The sequence below is a fragment of the Gopherus flavomarginatus genome, chromosome 8 (assembly GCF_025201925.1).
Source record: "Gopherus flavomarginatus isolate rGopFla2 chromosome 8, rGopFla2.mat.asm, whole genome shotgun sequence".
NCBI lineage: Eukaryota > Metazoa > Chordata > Testudines > Testudinidae > Gopherus > Gopherus flavomarginatus.
Window position 1 is genome coordinate 89,908,171 of NC_066624.1, and position 18,603 is coordinate 89,926,773.

Sequence of the window (18,603 nt, forward strand, 5' to 3'; positions counted from 1 at the left end):
CATTATGGAAACATCAGAGCCAGAATTCTGTCACTTCAGCAGTAGAGAGCACACAAAATAGTACAAATAACTTGCTTTCTAGCACTTTATTTGGTTATTAAGGAACAGGGCAAATTTTAGATACTTTTCAAAATAACAGCATAACCCTCACTCTATATAGTGCCTTGCATATGTGATGTGGCATGCCAGTTAGGTAGCTGTGTCCCCGGGGAACTTACTTATTCTTTCATAGGCTGGTAGACGTAAATATATGTTCAGGGGCCTCATAAAGGCTTGAATATTTTTTTACATTAATCATTTCCCCAGATTGGCTCCTAATAAAATGGCCAACCTGAAGTTGTACTTGCTTCTAGGATTGTTCTCATTCTTTCTGCGTATGCTGGTCGTTCAAGGTGCAGAAGATATATGTAGATTGCTAGGAAAATTTGATTTACATGGCTATGTGGAATGTGAGAACCATATGATGATAATAGGAGGAATGTTTCCCATTCACTTCAGGACTATACTAGAAAAAGAACCAACTACTTCAGAGCCAGTGTCACCAAAATGTGAATGGTAAGACATTTCCTCTCCTGTGCAGGTAGCAGCTTGGCAGATAAATGAAGTGTGTGTATGTGTGTGCCAGTGCAGGTGTTTTATTACTGGATAAAAATGGTAGAATTCGTAAGATGTGCAAACAGTGGATTCCACTTAAGAGAAGTCGAAGGGTAGCTCTGAGTGGCTTGACCAAGGAAGAACTCTTTTATACACACCCGGCAGAAATGCTACCTACAGACTAGACATGGCTCCTTTGGGTACAAGGGACAGATACAGCAAGTGCATCCATTTTTATGGAAGATTTTGCTCAATATTGTGAGTAAAGCTGACTCCAGTGTCTAGCCAACAATATGCAGTCAGCAGAATGCTTGTGCTAAACCTGAATTTTCTAGTGTCATTTATTAATTATTCTCAGCAGTTGTAATGTTCAGCATCTGGCTGGAGGGTACCGGGGATGCTCAATAGTGCCTGGACCCAGCAGAGCACTTAAACAGGTGCCTAACTTTATGTACACAGCTAATCCCAATGATTTAAGTGGGAATATAAATGAGTTTTAAATTAAGCATCTGCTTAAATGTGGTGCTGGATCAGAGTCTAGGTGCTCAAACACCACTGCAGTGGTTTCAGCATGAAAAACTTGATGGAATAAGGTAGAATAGATTAGCACCTGGCAGGATTGTGCCCTAGCCAATACACTAGAAAGGTGTAATTTCTTCTGTAACGCCTCATCATTTACAACACAGAGTAAAATCATACCTGTTTTTGTTGTCCAGTAACCATGAAATAGTGTCTACATTGTGGGGATACTAAAATGTCACAGATTTTACTGATATGTCTTTGTGCTGCTCTGGAAAGACTGTTCTCAGCAAAGAGAGATCATTATGTATGTTTAAGGGGGTTAAGACTCAGTTTAAGCCAGGGCTATTCACTACATCCAGTGAACTGTATGGTAATCTGTACTGTAAAATGCCCAGGAGGACTCTACTAAGACCACTGCAGTGAGTTTATGAATAAAGGTAATTGCATACCATGTATTAACCACATTTTGTTCTGTATGTCTTAGGAGCCAATAAAGTTGATTCTGAAAGGAGACAAAAATGGCACAGAACACTTTGCTATTGCTAGTATCATGCAGGCAGGTGCTGTGTTCCTGAAGTTTCCGTTGATGTCCATAAGGATTACAGGTGGTCAGCATCCCTTTTCAGGATCAGACCCATATTGCATACTATTTGAATATAGAACAAGGACCTAATCTTCTTCCCACTGGCTTCAATGGATGCTGGTTGGAGGCTATATAGACCCTTGTTTCTTGCACAGAACTTCCATTTAAGTCAGCAGGAATTTTGCAGAAAAACTGACAATAGAATATGGGCCATAAAAAAGAATCCTTGTAGCCTCAAGCCTGAAAAATGCTAATAATACTTTGTTCCACTAATTTTATTGCATTGTCCTTTTAAACAATACACCTCTACCCCGCTATAACGTGACCCAGTATAACACGGGTTCATGTATAGTGCGGTAGCAGTGGGGCTCCGGCAGCGCTTTAAAGGGTCCGGGCCTCTGGCTGCTGCAGGAAGCCCCGGACCCTTTAAATCACTGCTGGAGCCCTGCTGCTGCTACCCTGGGGCTGTGGCAGTGGGGTTCCACCGGCAATATAAAGGGCCTGGGGCTCCCCGCAGCGGCTGGAGCCCGGAGGTCTTTATATCACTGCTGGAGCCCTACTGCCCTGTCATGGTATAAACCCCACTCTGAACCTTAGCGTCCAAAAGATGGGGTACCAGCATGAATTCCTCTAAGCTCAATTACCAGCTTAGTACTTGTAGAGCTGTCACCAAACAGGAATTCCAGTGCCTGGTACACTCTGGTCCCCCCAAAACCTTGCCCGGGGACCCCCAAGACCCAGACCCTCTGGATCTTAACACAAGGAAAGTAAACCCTTTCCCTTACCATTGCCTCTCCCAGGCTTCCCCTCCCTGGGTTACCCTGGAAGATCCCTGTGATTCAAACTCCTTGAATCTTAAAACAAAGAGGAAAATCCACCTTCCCCCCTCCTTCTCTCTCCCCCTCCCAGACTCTCCCTGAGAGAGAAAGTAATCCTAACACAGAGAGAAAATAACCTCTCTCTCCCCATTCCCTCCTTTCTCCCCACCAATTCCCTGGTGGATCCAGACCTAGTCTCCTGGGGTCTCACCAGAATAAAAAAAACCAATCAGGTTCTTAAACAAGAAAAGCTTTTAATTAAAGAAAGAAAAAATAGTAAAAATTATCTTTGTAAATTTAAGATGGAATATGTTACAGGGTCTTTCAGCTATAGACACTGGGAATACCCTCCCAGCCTAAGTATACAAGTACAAATTAAAATCCTTTCAGCAAAATACAAATTTGAACTCCTTCCAGCCAAATACACATTTGCAAATAAAGAAAACAACCATAAGCCTAACTCGCTTTATCTACCTAGTACTCACTATTCTGAACTTATAAGAGCCTGTATCGGAGAGATTGGAGAGAAACCTGGTTGCACGTCTGGTCCCTCTGAGCCCCCAGAGTGAACAACAACCAAAAACTAAACAGCACACATAAAAACTTCCCTCCTTCAAGATTTGAAAGTATCCTGTCCCCTGATTGGTCCTCTGGTCAGGTGACAGCCAGGCTCACTGATCTTGTTAACCCTTTACAGGCAAAAGAGATATGAAGTACTTCTGTTCCATTAAATCTTAACTATCTGTTTATGACATACCCCTATCCCGATATAATGGGGTTTCTGCTATAATGTGGTAGGGATTTTTGGCTCCCCACAACTGCGTTATAGCGGGGTAGAAGTATGTAACTTTTATACTTGTTAAAGTTTGCTAGTGAGTAATTCCCTGTAAACCTGCCACTGTGATTACTTTGTGCAAAATGTTTTCTATTATTCTGTAGTGGTAAATAAAGAATCCTAATTCTGAGAAATGCTGAGTGCCAGCAACTCCCAAAGAATTAATTGTGAGTTACATGGGTTTAGCACCCCTCAGGATTTTATCCCCCGTAACTATCACAATAAAGTATTTGTTAACGCTTCTGGCATTGCTGAGTAGAAAACAGCAGCAGTATTGCTGGAAATAATATCACATTTCTGAATGTATTGTAAAACAATTGTGCACACATCCCACAGAATGCAAAACAGAGCAGAAATTATGCTTTCTTCTTCTCTATAGTAACTACAACATAGATTGGAATAGCAATAGATTCATTTATGTTTCCTTAGGGATTTCTATTGCTGCTTTTGAGGAAGAGGAAGCATATCATATGAAAATAGGATTGGTATATGAATTGTTTAGATTTTTTTCCTTCTCCGAACAAATTGTCCAGCTGCAAGTAAAACTGGGTGAATAATTCATAGTGTATAGTTTACATGATGAATCTCACCCCTTTTTCAGTGTGAATTGTCTGTGAACAGCCATTTTTCTCAAGTGTATTTATTATTTGAAATTGTTCACCATGAAAAAGGTCTGTAGATTGCATCTGAGCATTTCATTAAAATTTTCATTAGAATTTTGTATCCTGTGTTGGTGAGTCTGGATTGAGCACAGAGGACACGTGTTTGTGTTAGGTTTCTATTCCCTAACTGAATGAATATAGTTCTTTGAACAAAAGTACTGATATAAAAACTTAGGCTTTCAGCATCAGAATTCACTTTCCATTAAGCGGAATTCTCCAGTTTGCATGGGCCTTTGGAAATGTTTCCTCCTGTTTCAATCATCAAGGTTTTGCACAAGTGCTTAATTTGTAATTGTGATAAACGAAGGTGGTGGGGGGAGAAATAGCTCCCTTTTATGGACAGCCAGCCAGCCAGGTAGCTACAAAATCCCTGTTGGTAGCTATTCTTTACTTGCTTTACCTGTAAAAGGTTAAAAAAACCCATAGGTAAAAGAAAGGGAGTGGGCACCTGATCAAAACAGGCAATGGGAGGGGTAGAACTTTTTAAAATTGGGGGGAAAAAACATCCCTTTGTCTGTTGTTGTTCTCCGGAGAGAGGGGACAGGGCTGGAACCAGGGCCAGCTTTATGCCAATTTCATTGATTCCCTGGAATTGGGCCCTACACTGAAGAGAGTCCCATGCCCCCACCCAAGGGACCCTCGCTCCAGGGGTCTTCGGCAGCATTTTGGCAGTGGGAGATCCGCTCTGGGGGTCCTCGGTGGCATTTTGGCAGCAGGGTATGTGTGTGTGTCCTTAGGTGCTGCAGAAGACCTGAAGCGGGCTCCCTGCCACTGAAGTGCCGCCGAAGCCCCGGACCGCTGCCGAGTATTCCATTGGGCTTCGTGGGTCACAAAGCCGGCACTGGCTGGAGCTATGCTGTAAAAAGCTTTAAAACCAGGTATGAAAAAGCATCAAATCATACCTCAACCTTACTTATCTAAAACCCCAATTATGTAATGTCTAGGAAAACACAATTAGGGTTTTTTGTTTTATTTCTTATAGGCTTGTGGACTCCTCTGTACTAACCCCAGATGCTTTTGTTTTGCTTGTAACCTTTAAGCTGAACCTCAAGAGAGCTATCTTGATACTTAATTTTTGTAATTGGGTTTTTTAAATCTAGCAAAAGCCTAAGTTTCAAATGTATTTTCTTTCTTTTTTGTTTTTAATAAAGTTTATGTTTTTAAAGAACAGGATTGGATTTTTGGTGTCCTAAGAGGTTTGTGCACATGTTGTTCAATTAGCTGGTGGCAACAGCTGATTTCCTTTGTTTTTCTTTCTCAGCTCTTCCCCTGGGGGTGGGGGGCATGAAAGGGCTTGAGGATACCCCACAGGAAGGAATTCCCAAGTGCAGCTTCTGGGTTCTCTAAAAAGAGTTTTTTTGCACTTGGATGGTGGCAGCATCAACTCATCCAAGGTCAGAGAGAAGCTGTGACCGTGGGAGTTTAATACCAGCCTGGAGTAGCCAGTATTAATTTTTAAAATCCTTGTGGGCCCCCGCCTTCTGCACTCAAAGTGCCAGAGTGGGGAATCAGCCTTGACAGTAATGAAAGAGGTGCTGGAGCTCAAGCAATTAGGTGCTGGACCTCAAGCAATTTTTTCATTCATAACTGATGCAGCAAGCCCAGAGGTGCTGGGACTATGAACTGCCAAGCCTAGAGGTGCCCTGGCACAAATTAAGCACTGGTTTGCACTAAAAAATGGTTTGAACCAAAGTGCCCAGATCTGAGCATCTCTGAAACATTTGTAGATCTTTGTAAATTTTCCAACCAGTCTGGCTTGAGTTTTCAAGGAAAGCTAAATCTAAACAGATTTCATGTTTCATGATGACAGCTTCTAATCATTCTAATTATAGCCTGGTCAGAAAGGCTGAGAGAAAATTCAAGCAATCTGACTAATCTGCTGAGGGCCTTATCTTTTAAAGTGCAGAGGGCCCTCCACTGGCATTGGAGTCCAACAGAAGTGGAAGGCACTCAGTCGCTGGCAGGATCAGTCCTGATTCTCTGGAAAGGCACTGCATATTTATGACAAGTGAATAAAATTCATGGGCCACAGTCTCTGGTCTGGTTGTGCCATGCTTGGCACAAGGCTGGAAGATGGAAAGAGATAGAACGGGTAAGAAACAAATATATAAAATATTTTCTGATAGTGATTTGTTGTGTTAGTGGAGTTTTGTTTGAGTGTAAATTTATCCTGGGATCGATCGACCTATCCTTCCTTCTTGGAAATACAAATCCCATCACCAGTGGGCCCATCAGGATTGTTGTCCAGTCATGGGCACATCTTGGCCATGTCAGCTGAACATGTCACAAAGAGCAGGTCTGCTGCTGCTACTGCTTCCTGAAGTCCAATAAAAGCAGCAGGGGCTGTAATGCTTCTGCTAGATTTTCTTGGTGACATCCTGGCTTCTGTTTCTGTTTCCCAGGAATCACCAACATCTAGTGTAGGTTTTAACTCAGAGTGCTAGTTCCAGGCACAGTTTGGACCGTGACTCCATTAGAATGGATTGCATGGATGTGATTGTGGCAACTGGTGCTCCATCTCTAACAGATAAAAGCTTAAAGAGAGGAAAGACTTGAAGCCTAGGCAAACACTCCTAGGTTTGAATTCGTGTGACTTTCCCAGAACATTTCCAGGGGATTGGTGTACATGGTTTCATAATCTCTGAGTTTCTTATTGAATCTCAAGACAAAACTCAGAGGGAAAGGGCAGGTTTAGTTAATTAATTAGTTGTAATATTGGAGGAGTATATTGGTTCATATTGAAACCTCAGTGATGAAACATTGCAGCTTCTCTATTTTGGTTCTGCTTTCCATAGGCAGGACTTTTACAAATTATTATCTTTATTGAATCTTCTAGGGTGTTTGTCTATATCTGGGCACCATTGCACCAATACATAAGCACATCAGCTTTCTTCAGAATAGGAACAAAACTTTCCTTTACTGCCTACAGATCAAAGCCACTTTAGAAGAGTCACATTGAAGTGGATTATTTGGTGGCTTATTACCTCCAAGCTCATCACTGAGTCAATATTTTCCTTATGCGCGGTTTGTAGCACGTGCAGTCTGTTAGTGTGGAGAGAGTAGAAGTTGGTTTTAAATCTCAGAATCACATGTTATATAGAAATCAGACAAGTACAATTGTTTCTAATCATGGTGATCTTTCCCCCCTTAAACTATTTATTAAAATATTTACAATGTAAGAAAAGTACTTTTGACTCTCATGCAACCAACAGCAGTGATTGCTTCTTTTTGTTTTGGTGTCTTGAAAGACTCATAAGGTGCAATATGAAAGCATTTTCTCTCTGGGTTTGCTCAAATGATAGCAAAGCAGAACAGTAGGGCTTTGAGTGGAGCATGGATTTACACTCAGTTCTGAATAAATCATAATTTCAAAGGCTGAAAGTAAGAGAGAGACAAAATTAATAATTTATAAGTTTGCACAGAGCTCACGCTAAGCTACTGAGGAGATGTAGGTAAAGGCACATGTCCATGGGAGATAGCTGTGAAGAATAAAGGCAATGTCAACTTTGCTTCTGTTTACATTGTGAACTCCTATGTTTCTCTACTTGAAAGAAATCATCTACTGGGATTCTTGGGAGGTACTCCACTGCTGGTCTGATACTAATGACAGGCTTTTGTCGAGGTGTTCTTAATATAAGATGAGGTGGGTGAGAACAAAGTGTCACTGGAAAATGACTTATCAAAAAAAAAAAAGTGGCTGGTTCTCAGCCAGTTTCTCGCTGAGGATAATGGAGTGACTACAAAATAAGGACCTGATCCTGTAGTCATTACTCAGGTGAATGGTCAGTGATTGAAATAAGATAACGAAGAGAATGAGACTATTCATGAGTAAGGGCTGCAGGATTAGACCCTCCATGATATTTCACTTACTATTCATTTTGGAGCCGATCCTGGGAGGTGCTGAGTGCCTTCTTGGAAGTTTCTGAACATTCTCCAATCAGATCAACTCTTACAGGATTAGATTTCAACAAACCCCATTAATTTTCAGGGAAAACCATGCACTCACAAAACGCGTTGCTTTCCTTTTAGGAATGACACAGGAAGTGCTTTCCATGTGAAGTGCTTTTGGCAAATGTATTCAGCACTGACATATACTTCGTCTTTGCAGGTTTAACTTCCCGAGGTTTCCGTTGGGCCAGAGCTGTGATACATGCCATCCAAAAGGTGAACAATAGGCTAGATATTCTACCAAATATAACACACTGGGTTATCACATCTATGATACCTGCTTTACAACATCCAAAACTGTTGAAGGGACTTTGGCATACTTGACTGGACAGAATGAAACAATGCCCAACTTCAGATGCAGTGCAGGTGCACCTCTTGTAGCCATCATTGGAGCTGGTGGATCAACATTGACTATTGCTTCTTCAAGAATCGTAGGGCTCTATTATTTCCCTGAGGTAACTGAAGGTTGTATTTGTTTAAAATCTAAATATAATGAGCAATTTTTGAGAGACAAAGTGGGTGAGGAAATATCTGTTATTGGATCAGCTTCTGCTGATGAATTAGACAAGCTTTCGAGCTACACAGAGCTCTTTTTCAGGTCTGGGAAAGGTGCTCAGAGTGTCACAGTTAAACACAAGGTGGAATTTCCCAGACCTGAAGAAGAGCTCTGTGTAAACTAAAAAGCTTGTCTCTTCACCAATGGAAGTTGTCCAATAGAGAAGTTATTACCTCATCCAACTTGTCTCTCTGAGTTAAGACACCATTCAAGGTGAAGTGGCCAGTCAACACCTTGAATGGTCTTCGCTTTGAATGGTCTAACACATATTGTTAAGAACTTTCCACCATTTTACTGGCTACGCCACAGGCTTAACTGGCCACTGGAGGACCACTGTTGGGTAGAGGAATCCTTGGCTGGCTCAAAGCCACCCAGTAGCTCATACATTGTTTCCTTCCCAGCAGACAGTGCAGGGACCATGGCTGGGCAAAGAGTGGTGTGACCAAGGCTTCTCTGAGTGCTGGTGATCCCTGGCTCCTGATAATTACATTGTCCTTGCTAGGCTTCAGAGTGCACACCCAGTTGAGTTCTCTCAGTGCTATTGTTTCAAGCTGTCTGTATTGCATTGGTTTACACTTGGTTTACCTTTTGAAATCTTTCACCATAACCATAAAGGCTTGTTATTTAGTTTTATTTGAAATGAAAATTTAGGTTCTGGAATACACATACACAGCAACATAAAAATAATCTCTAATGATGCAGCAGTTTGCGGCTGCATAGTCACATTATACACTGGGCCCTGGCTTTGGTGAACGTTGCCCTATAAATACCAAAGATAGATAAATAGAAGAAAATTAAAAACAAAGCAACAACTGGACCAGTAATCCCTGCCTCAATACTTTTTTTTTTGTAGGTTGGTTATGCCTCTTTCTGCTCTGTTCTTTCTGACAAATACCAGTTCCCTTCCCTTCTGCGCACTATACCGAATGATAACCATCAATCACTGGCTATGGCAGAACTTGTTCAACATTTTGGGTGTGGATAGGAACAATAGCAGCAGATGATGACTATGGAAAATACGGAATCAAGTATTTTAAACAACATGTAGAGAAATCTGGAATCTGCATTGCTTTCTCTGATACCATTCCAAAAATATTTTCCAGGGAAACAATACTAGCAGTTGTGGAAGCTATAAAAGAATCCACAGCAAATATCACTGTAATGTATTCCTCTGATATTGACCTCAGTCCCTTAATGGAAGAAATTGCACCCAGTAACATTACTGGCAAAACCTGGATTGCAAGTGAGGCCTGGGTTACATCAGCACTAATTGCTAAACCTGAATATTTTTCATTCCTTGGTGGGACCATTGGTTTTGTGCTATGGAGAGGTGACATACCAGGATTAAAAGACTTTCTGCTTGATTTGCATCCAGATAATGATGCTAGTGATGACTTGACTATTGAGTTCTGGCAGACTGCTTTCAATTGCACTTGGCCTAACAGCAGAGTACCTTATAATACAGATTTTAGAATAAATGTAACAGGTCGAGAGAGTGGAGTACATCCTGTTTCTGATCAGCTCTGTTTTGGAAAGGAGAAACTGGAGGACATAAAAAATACCTACCTGGATGTTTCAGAGTTCAGAACAACATATAAAGTCTATAAAGCTGTGTTCACTGTGGCCCATGCCCTTAACAATTTAGACACCTGTGTAGAAGGAAGTGGACCATTTCCAAAAAATTCCTGTGCAATTATATATGATTTTGAGCCCTGGCCGGTAAGCATTGCTTTTCCCTATCATAATTTTACATAATGAATTAAAGAAATAATTTTAATGTGGTGCCTGCAATTGCATTTAACTTTCTTTTAATTTTTAAAAGTATATCTATAAAGATAATAAATTCAATATTAATACCAGAAAAATTAAATAATAAAATGAGTAATAGGTAAATTTGAAACATATGCTGAAATCAAGTGACGAGTTATGATTTGCACTAAATGAGCCTGATTCAGATTTTGCTTACACCTGTGTAAACCAGGTGGAAGGATGGTATTGTGGTTAGGACCTCTACCCTAAGAGTCAGGAGACCTGGCTTCAGTTCCTTGCCCAACCATAGACTTCCTGTATGGCCTTGGGCTAGTCAGTCTATATATGAGTTAATAGTAGCACTTCCCTATCCCACAGGGATGATGTGAGGTGCTCAGATACTATTATTTGTATTACCATAGGACCAGGAACCTCAGTCATGGAGCAGGATCCTGTTGTGCAAGGTGCTGTACAAACATAGAACAAAAAGATAGTCCCTTCCCTAAAAAGCTTACAGTCATGGGTCAGACAAAAACTCAATGGATACAGACAGATTGATAGGGGAGTACAATGAAACAATGAGACAATATTGGTCCCCATGATAGGCTATAAGTAGATATCAGAATGGAGTTACGCTGGTGTGAAATCAGAATCAGGCCCTTTGAACATAAGATCGTCGTTAGCTGAGACTGTGTTTATTATGTTGTCAGTGCACATGTTGTGATGTCTTTTCCTTGCTTTCAAGTTCTTGGGTTTTGTAAATGATGTGAAAGATAACTACTCTAGGTCAAAGTCTGATACTCTTACACTGAGTAGCACCTTGCTCCACAAGTAGCCTCACTGATTTCATGGGGACTATTTGAGGAGTAAAGTTCTACCCAGCATGAGTAAAGGTGGCAGAAATTGGTACAGTGTTATCACTTGGACACACCAGACATGGAAGGTACATATGTGATGGGTTGGATCACAGAAAATCCCTTGGAAACTGCCAACTGATGTGCTGGGACTACCTCTGAGCCTGCTTTCCCTGGCAGCTTGGGACTTCAGTGCCCTGCCTGGTTTGAGCTAGACACGCTAGCTTGCTACACACCCAGATCCAGGTCTGAACAACATCCCCCAAAAGTTGCAGGCCTAACTGAAAACAGCTTAAGAAGTGTTCCTGTCCCGAACACTCAGATGCCCAGCTCCCAGTGGGGTCCAAACCCCAAATAAATCCGTTTTACCCTGTATAAAGCTTTATACAGGATAAACTCATAAATTGTTAGCCCTCTATAACATTGATAGAGAGTTATGCACAGTTGTTTCCCTCCCCCCCCCCACAGGTGTTAATACATACTCTGAGTTAATTAATAAGTAAAAAGTGATTTTATTAAATACAAAAGGTAGCATTTAAGTGTTTCCAAGTAATAACAGACAGAACAAAGTGAATTACCCAGCAAAATAAAATAAAACATACAAGTCTAAATCTAATGCAGTAAGAAATTGATTACAGATGAAATCTCACCTTCAGAGATGTTCCAGTAAGCTTCTTTTACAGACTAGCCTCCTTCTAGTCTGGGTCCAGCAATCACTCACACCCCTGTGGTTACTGTCCTTTGTTCCAGTTTCTTTCAGGTATCCTTTGGAGTGGAGAGACTATCTCTTGAGCCAGCTGAAGACAAAATGGAGGTGTCTCCTAGAGGCTTAAATAGACTTTCTCTTGTGGATGGAGACCCCCTCCTCTCTCCTTTGCAGAATCCAGCTCCAAGATGGAGTTTTGGAGTCACATGGGCAAGTCACATGTCCATGCATGACTCAGTTCCTTACAAGTGGCAGCCATTGCTTACATGCTAGCTTGAACGTCCCCAGGTAGACTTCTTATTTGGATTGGAGTCTTCAAAGTTTCCTATGTCTGTTAAGTGTTTCTTGATTGGGCACTTAACTTGCAAATTCCTTTTTTAAGAAGCTGACCAAATGCCTTACTAAGGCTACTTAAAATCAAACAAGTACACAGCCAATATTCATAACTTCGAATACAAAAATGATACATGCATACAAATAGGATGAATATATTCAGTAGATAATAACCTTTGCATGGCATATGTAGCATAAAACATATTCCAGTTATATCATATATACATTCATAAGCATATTTCCATAAAGCATTATGGGTGCAATGTCACAACATGTTCATGTTAAGAGGGAATGAAGCAGATCCTTAGCTATGTAAATTTGTCACAGGCCCATTTAAATTAGTGGGTTTAGGATAATTTACAGTAGATGAGGATCTGCCCCAATATATGTCAGAGGAACTTGAGGCCATTATTTTACACAGAGAGTGGTGAATGCTGTAGGTGAAATGAACTTCCATCTGAGGTGGTAAAATCAAGTAGTATCAATAGACCTGAGCAGAATTACACAGAAGTTTTACTACATAGAATTTAATGAGTTAAAAGGAATATGATTCAGTTTGGTAGCATAATAAGCAGCAAGCAGCCCATCCTTTTGGGGACACAGAAGGGGATTTTTCATTAGTCATGCTTTTTTTCCCATGGGAGGGATTACTTGACCACTTATCTGGCCCAAGATTATATGTACATATATTTTAAAACTTATTTTTAAGTTTTTTAAATCTTTGAGGCAATTCTAGACATGACAGGTCCATGTCCTACTTCAGATCCTTCCCAGCTATGTAACTAGTGTACATAACTCTGTAAATTAATTTGACAGTCACTTTCCCTGTTTTATAGTTAATGTACTATCTGAAGAATGTTAAATTTACAACCTTTGACAATGAGCTAGTAAAGATAGATGACAATGGAGATGTGTCTGCGCCGTATGACATTATAAACTGGCAGTTGAATGAGACTGGAGAAATCTTCTTTGTGAAGATTGGAATCTATAATGATACAAAGATGGGCATGAGATGAAGATATATAATGACTCCATATTCTGGAACATTCCAACCTTAAACGTTAGTAATCTTTGCTTCTTAATGTTCTCTGTGACTACTGAGACTGGTGTATTGCAAATTTTTTTTTTTAACTGTTACTTTGCCTGCTGTTATCCCACCTCCTAGTCATTTCCCTACCTCTATTTGTCTGTTTATTTAATTGCTCTGTATAGTCAAAATACTAGATTGTAAAATCTCTGAGGCAGGGATTGTAATTTCTGTTGTATGCACAGAGGATGGGTACCAATGGGGCTCTTATCCCTAATTATGGTCAGTAGGCACTGCTGAGATAGAAATTATTATTAATAATAATATAATAATGATTAATAAAAGACAGTGCAGACTAGCCTGTGATTACTTGGTGTTGGCTATATCATGAAGTCCTTACTCACTGACTTAATGGGAGTGTTGCCTGAGTAAGGAGTGCAGGTTTTGTCCCCTTAAAAAGCTTTTTTGAACATTTTTTAATATGTTTGAAGTCACATATTTAATACACAAATATATCTGTTTGTTCAAATACATACATTATATCTTTGTTTAGAAACCAACCTTATTTAGAAACCAGCCTGTCTGGTTGTGTACAGAGCTGTAGAGGTTTTTGTACAGGATATTATTTTCATTTAAAATACAATCTGTTTCTTCTTTATAAAAATGTATTCTTTTACTCTTTGGGTGACGTTTGCTTCCTCTCCCTATTTTGTTGTTGTTTCATTTTTAATGTTCCAGCAGCACATTAATTATTTAATACACACTGCTGTAGTTTAATCTGGCTGGCACATCTGGTGGAAAAATAACAAATAATACATTTAATCTGGAGCACAAAGCCGAGCTCTTAAGTTTTAGGGGTGGAAAAATGGTGATAAGGTTCCAGCATAGACTGTAATAAATGAACTTTTTGGGGAGCCCAGGCTTGCAATTTGGGAATGGTCCATTTTTAGCTACATATTTATATACCTAATGCATTTCTCTGTAGAAGAAATAGATTTGACATTGTATTCTGTTCCTTTTAGCCTCTGCGTTCTGTGTGTACTGAAAATTGCCAACCTGGTACTAGAAAGGGGATCCGACATGGGATGCCTGTATGCTGTTTTGTCTGTATTCCATGTGCAGATGGAGAGATAAGTAATGAAACAGGTACAGCACAAAAGCCTCATGTAAGAATAAATAGGTATAGACATATCATGGATTTCATCCAGATAATATAATAGTAAAGGCCTGAATCATTCAGATCTATATGAGATAAAATTAGAATGACCAGAGTTCTTTCAGATACAGTAGAATTTTTGTAACAGGCAAACTCAGGGCTTCATAAATCTCCCTCTGTCTATGGTATTTCTAGAACACCCATTCACCATTGTATTGAGGTACTTATACCTAAACACTCCAATTCAGTATGAAAATATTTCTGAAAACTCAAAATTTTCCACAAAACTGAAATTCAGTTTCCCAGCCAACTCTATTTTAAATATCAGCTGTTAATTCATAGATTATAGAGCCAGAAGTGACCATTTTGATCAGCTAGTCTGATCTCCTAGGCCATAGGACCTCTGAATTAATTCCTGGTTGAACTAGAGTAATCTTTTAGAAAAACATTCAGTCTGGTTTAAAAACTGCCAGTGATGGAGAATCTACCACAACCCTTGGTAAGTCGTTGCAATGGTTAATTATCTTCACTGTTAAAAATTTGCGCCCTATTTTGAGTCTGAATTTCTTTAGCTTCAACTTCTAGCCATCGGATCTTGTTATATCTTTGTCTGCTACACTGAAGAACCCAGTTACCAAATTCCTGATCCCCATGTAGGTACTTAGAGTGTGATCAAATCACCCTTAACCTTCTCTTTGAGTAGCTAAAGAGATTGAGCTTCTTGAGTCTTTCACTGTAAAGTATGTTTACCAATAATTTTATCAGTCTCATGGAACTTCTCTGAACCCTCTACAATCCTTCCACTATTAGGAACATGTCAAACATGAAGAATGCTATTTAAATGACATAGCATGCATTATACCAGCTATTTTCAATTAATGAAATGCATTGGCTAAATTTTATCCCCAGCAGCTATCCCAATTAAGTGTGGTGAGATTCCATTAGCTAGTGGAATCCATCTGCCCAAACTTCTTAGTGGTTAACTTCTGTGCTTCACCAGACTGGAAAAAGCTTTATTTTGTATCCTCCCTCTCCCCAGAAAAGACACATCTGTAGCAAACTTGGTAATGAGAGTCTTTTTCAAACAGATCCATTTAACAGTCCATGCCTAAATCAATTAAAAAAATATTTTATGTATTTAACAGATGCAAGAGAATGCTTTCCATGTCCTGATGATTACTGGTCCAATACACTGAAGAATGAATGTGTGCTAAAGGAGGTGGAGTTTCTGGCTTATGATGAAGCTTTAGGGACCACACTGGTAGCTCTCTCTCTATTTGGAGCTTGTATTGTCCTTTCTGTGACCATTGTTTATAGGATGCACAGGGACACTGCTCTTGTGAAAGCCAATGACCGAGGGCTGAGCTTTCTCATTCAGCTATCTCTTGTCATTACTTTGTTAACTTCCTTCTTCTTTGTTGGTAAACCAGAAGAATGGTCATGTCAGATCCACCAAGTGACTCTTGCCCTGGGGTTTTCTCTTTGCTTGTCCTGTATACTGGGAAAAACGATTGCATTCCTGTTAACATATAGAGGTAGCAACCTGAAGGCTGCAGAGAAGCATGACCATATATCCATGCAAGCTCTTCATCAAAAACTTCTTGTGCTAATTTCTGTGATAATTGAGGTGTGTATTTGCAAGGCCTATCTCACATGTATACCTCCATATTTGTACACAAATATGGAATTCCAAAATGTAAAGATAATTCTTGAGTGTAATGAAGGTTCCATAGAATTTTTATGTACTATGTTTGGGTTTGATGTATTTCTTGCTGTATTATGCTTCATCACTGCCTTCAAAGCTCACAAGTTACCAGATAATTTCAATGAAGCAAAATTCATCACTTTTGGAATGCTGGTATTCTTCATAGTCTGGATTTCTTTTGTTCCAGCCTACTTAAGCACAAGAGGGAAATTCAAAGTAGTTGTTGAGATATTTGCAATTTTGGCCTCAAGCTTTGATTTGCTTGGTTGCATATTTCTGCCAAAATGTTACATTATTTTATTGAAGCCAGAAAGGAATACAGAGGAAATAATCTCGGGCAAAGCCACCACTAATGACAAGAGTGCTCCATCCACCTCAACCTCATGCACCCAGTGAGGTTACAAACAGTGCCCTCTCCACAATGGTACTTGATGAGTAGTAGTAGGTTTTTTTAGTCCTTGCTCTTCAGCATTTACTGTGATGATGTGCTTTATCTTCCTCAGTACTGACAGACAACTCCAGTGGATTCTCATGTATCATCAGATTGCCATTATTTCCGGTGGAAGTTATGGATTCTGGTTCTCGATGACACAACCAAATTCACACCATATTACATGTGCTGAGAAAATAATGCAGGTCATCACTGGGGAGATTTTATGGTTGGATTTTTGCTTTTCTGATAAATAAATAGGGGTGTGTGGGGGGTGAGAGAGATGGAATGAGAGAAGCATATGTTCTTGGGGGATATTAAATGTTTGGCCTTAGGGCTGTGTGAAACCTACTCGCTCTGACTATGTGTTTCAGCAAATGTTACCTTTAGGTATGCTTGCCAACTTTCTAAGGGCAAAAAACTGAACACTATGGCCCCACCCCTTCTCTGAGGTCCCGCAACTGTTCACTTCACCCCACCTCCCTCTGTGACTCGCTCTCCCCCATCCTCGCTCACTCACTCATTTTCACCGGGTTGGGGCAGGGGGTTGGGGTGTAAGGGGGGTGAGGGCTCTAGCTGGGGGTGAGGGCTCTGGGGTAATGCTGGGAATGAGGGGTTTGGGGTGCAGGAGGGGGCTCAGGGCTGGGGCAGGGAATTGGGATGTGGGAGGGCGTTCGGGGTGAAGGCTCCAGGTGGCACTTACCTCAGGTGGCTCCCAGGAAGTGGCTACATGTCTCTCCAGCTCCATGCACTTCCCCCACCCACAGGTGCCACTCCTGTAGCTCTCATTGGCCGTGGTTCCTGGGCAATGGGAACTGTGGAGCCAGCACTCGGGGTGGGGGCAGTGCATGGAGCCCCCATGTTCACCTTTATGCCTAGGAGCTGGAGGGACATGCCAGCTGCTTCCTGGGAGCCACACAGAGCTGGGTAGGGAGCCTGCCAGCCCTGCACCAACTGGACTTTTAATGACCCGGTCACCAGAGCTGCCAGCATCCCTTTTTGACCAGGGTTTCTGGTTGAAAACCAGACACCCGGCAATGCTACGTATAGATTTGGTTTACACAGGTTTGGGACAATCAAAATTGATATTAAATTTTGGCTTCATTTAAAAAATATACCAAAGGGTCAGATAAATCTGTGCAAACATGCTGAGCTTTATCAGTTCAATTTAGAAACTAACAAAACTCACTTGGATTCCCCTACCAAAGTTCCTTCCCTTCCCCTAACAGGCTCCTCCCTCTTCTTTACTTGTCTTCCAGCATCAGCAGCCCAATGGCCTTCTGTTCCTCTGCTGCATTCAAGGGATTTGCACTTTTCCCTAATCTGGCTTTTTCCAGCCGTGTAGGGTTTGTTTTCCATCTAATTTAATTTTTGAGACAGGAAAAGAGATGTAAACTGATAGGACGATTCCCTCCACACAACTTTATGTTTCCCAGCGGATCTGTGTCTCAGCTGCCAGAGAATGAAAGGGCTACTAGCAGCAGCAGTTTGTAATTGTGATATGAGATTGCTTTACAATAACTACAGAAAATAAATTTTAAGTTAAAAAAATTAAACGTATCAGTCAAACTTGTATAATTCCATTTAACTATCTGCATAAAAAGTAGACTTGTAGTATTTTATAATAAATATAATCTATAGTTAAGTATTGCTCTTTGTGGTTTGTAAATTTTTTGTAGAAGCTTGAAAGTAATATTTCTTTTTTAGTTGATTTTAGTCCTCCTAGTTGCTTGGATAAATATTGAACTTTTCTGCATTTCTAATGGAGCATAAACCTCAAGACTTACACTGTTTTTAAACTTCTCCATCTACATATATTTCCAGTTCTGGGTTTAGCACTTGTTAAAACAGCAGGGAAATGCATGCAGTGTTTTCTAGCATGTCATATCAAAATGTTAACTAGTGTATATATTTTTACATTTTTCAGCAATAAAGAAAGGAGTCTCTAAATAGCAATTATACCTCCAGATAGAGGATATGTGACTTTGGAATCTGTGCAACTTGTCAAGATAGCTTGAAATAAAACCTGTTCTCAATACACCAAGCCAATAAACAGAACTACTATTAGCCTAATCTGTCTGCTTGTCTGTCTAGCTTTTTATACTGTGCCCATTACCCTCGTATT

At 40.4% G+C, this 18,603-nt stretch overlaps 2 protein-coding genes across 2 annotated transcripts in view; both read left to right on the forward strand.

The window, feature by feature from the left end:
- KCNAB1 (potassium voltage-gated channel subfamily A regulatory beta subunit 1) overlaps positions 1 to 18,603 on the forward strand; it is a 300,021-nt gene that overhangs the window by 17,062 nt on the left and 264,356 nt on the right. The window lies entirely within an intron of this gene.
- Positions 323 to 18,552, forward strand: LOC127056207 (vomeronasal type-2 receptor 1-like). The gene is given in 10 exon segments (XM_050963723.1): positions 323 to 555; positions 8,055 to 8,208; positions 8,211 to 8,417; positions 9,372 to 9,486; positions 9,489 to 10,237; positions 12,997 to 13,162; positions 13,165 to 13,220; positions 14,210 to 14,333; positions 15,489 to 16,438; positions 16,440 to 18,552. Coding segments are annotated over 10 exon segments (2,802 nt in total). The 3' UTR covers positions 16,488 to 18,552.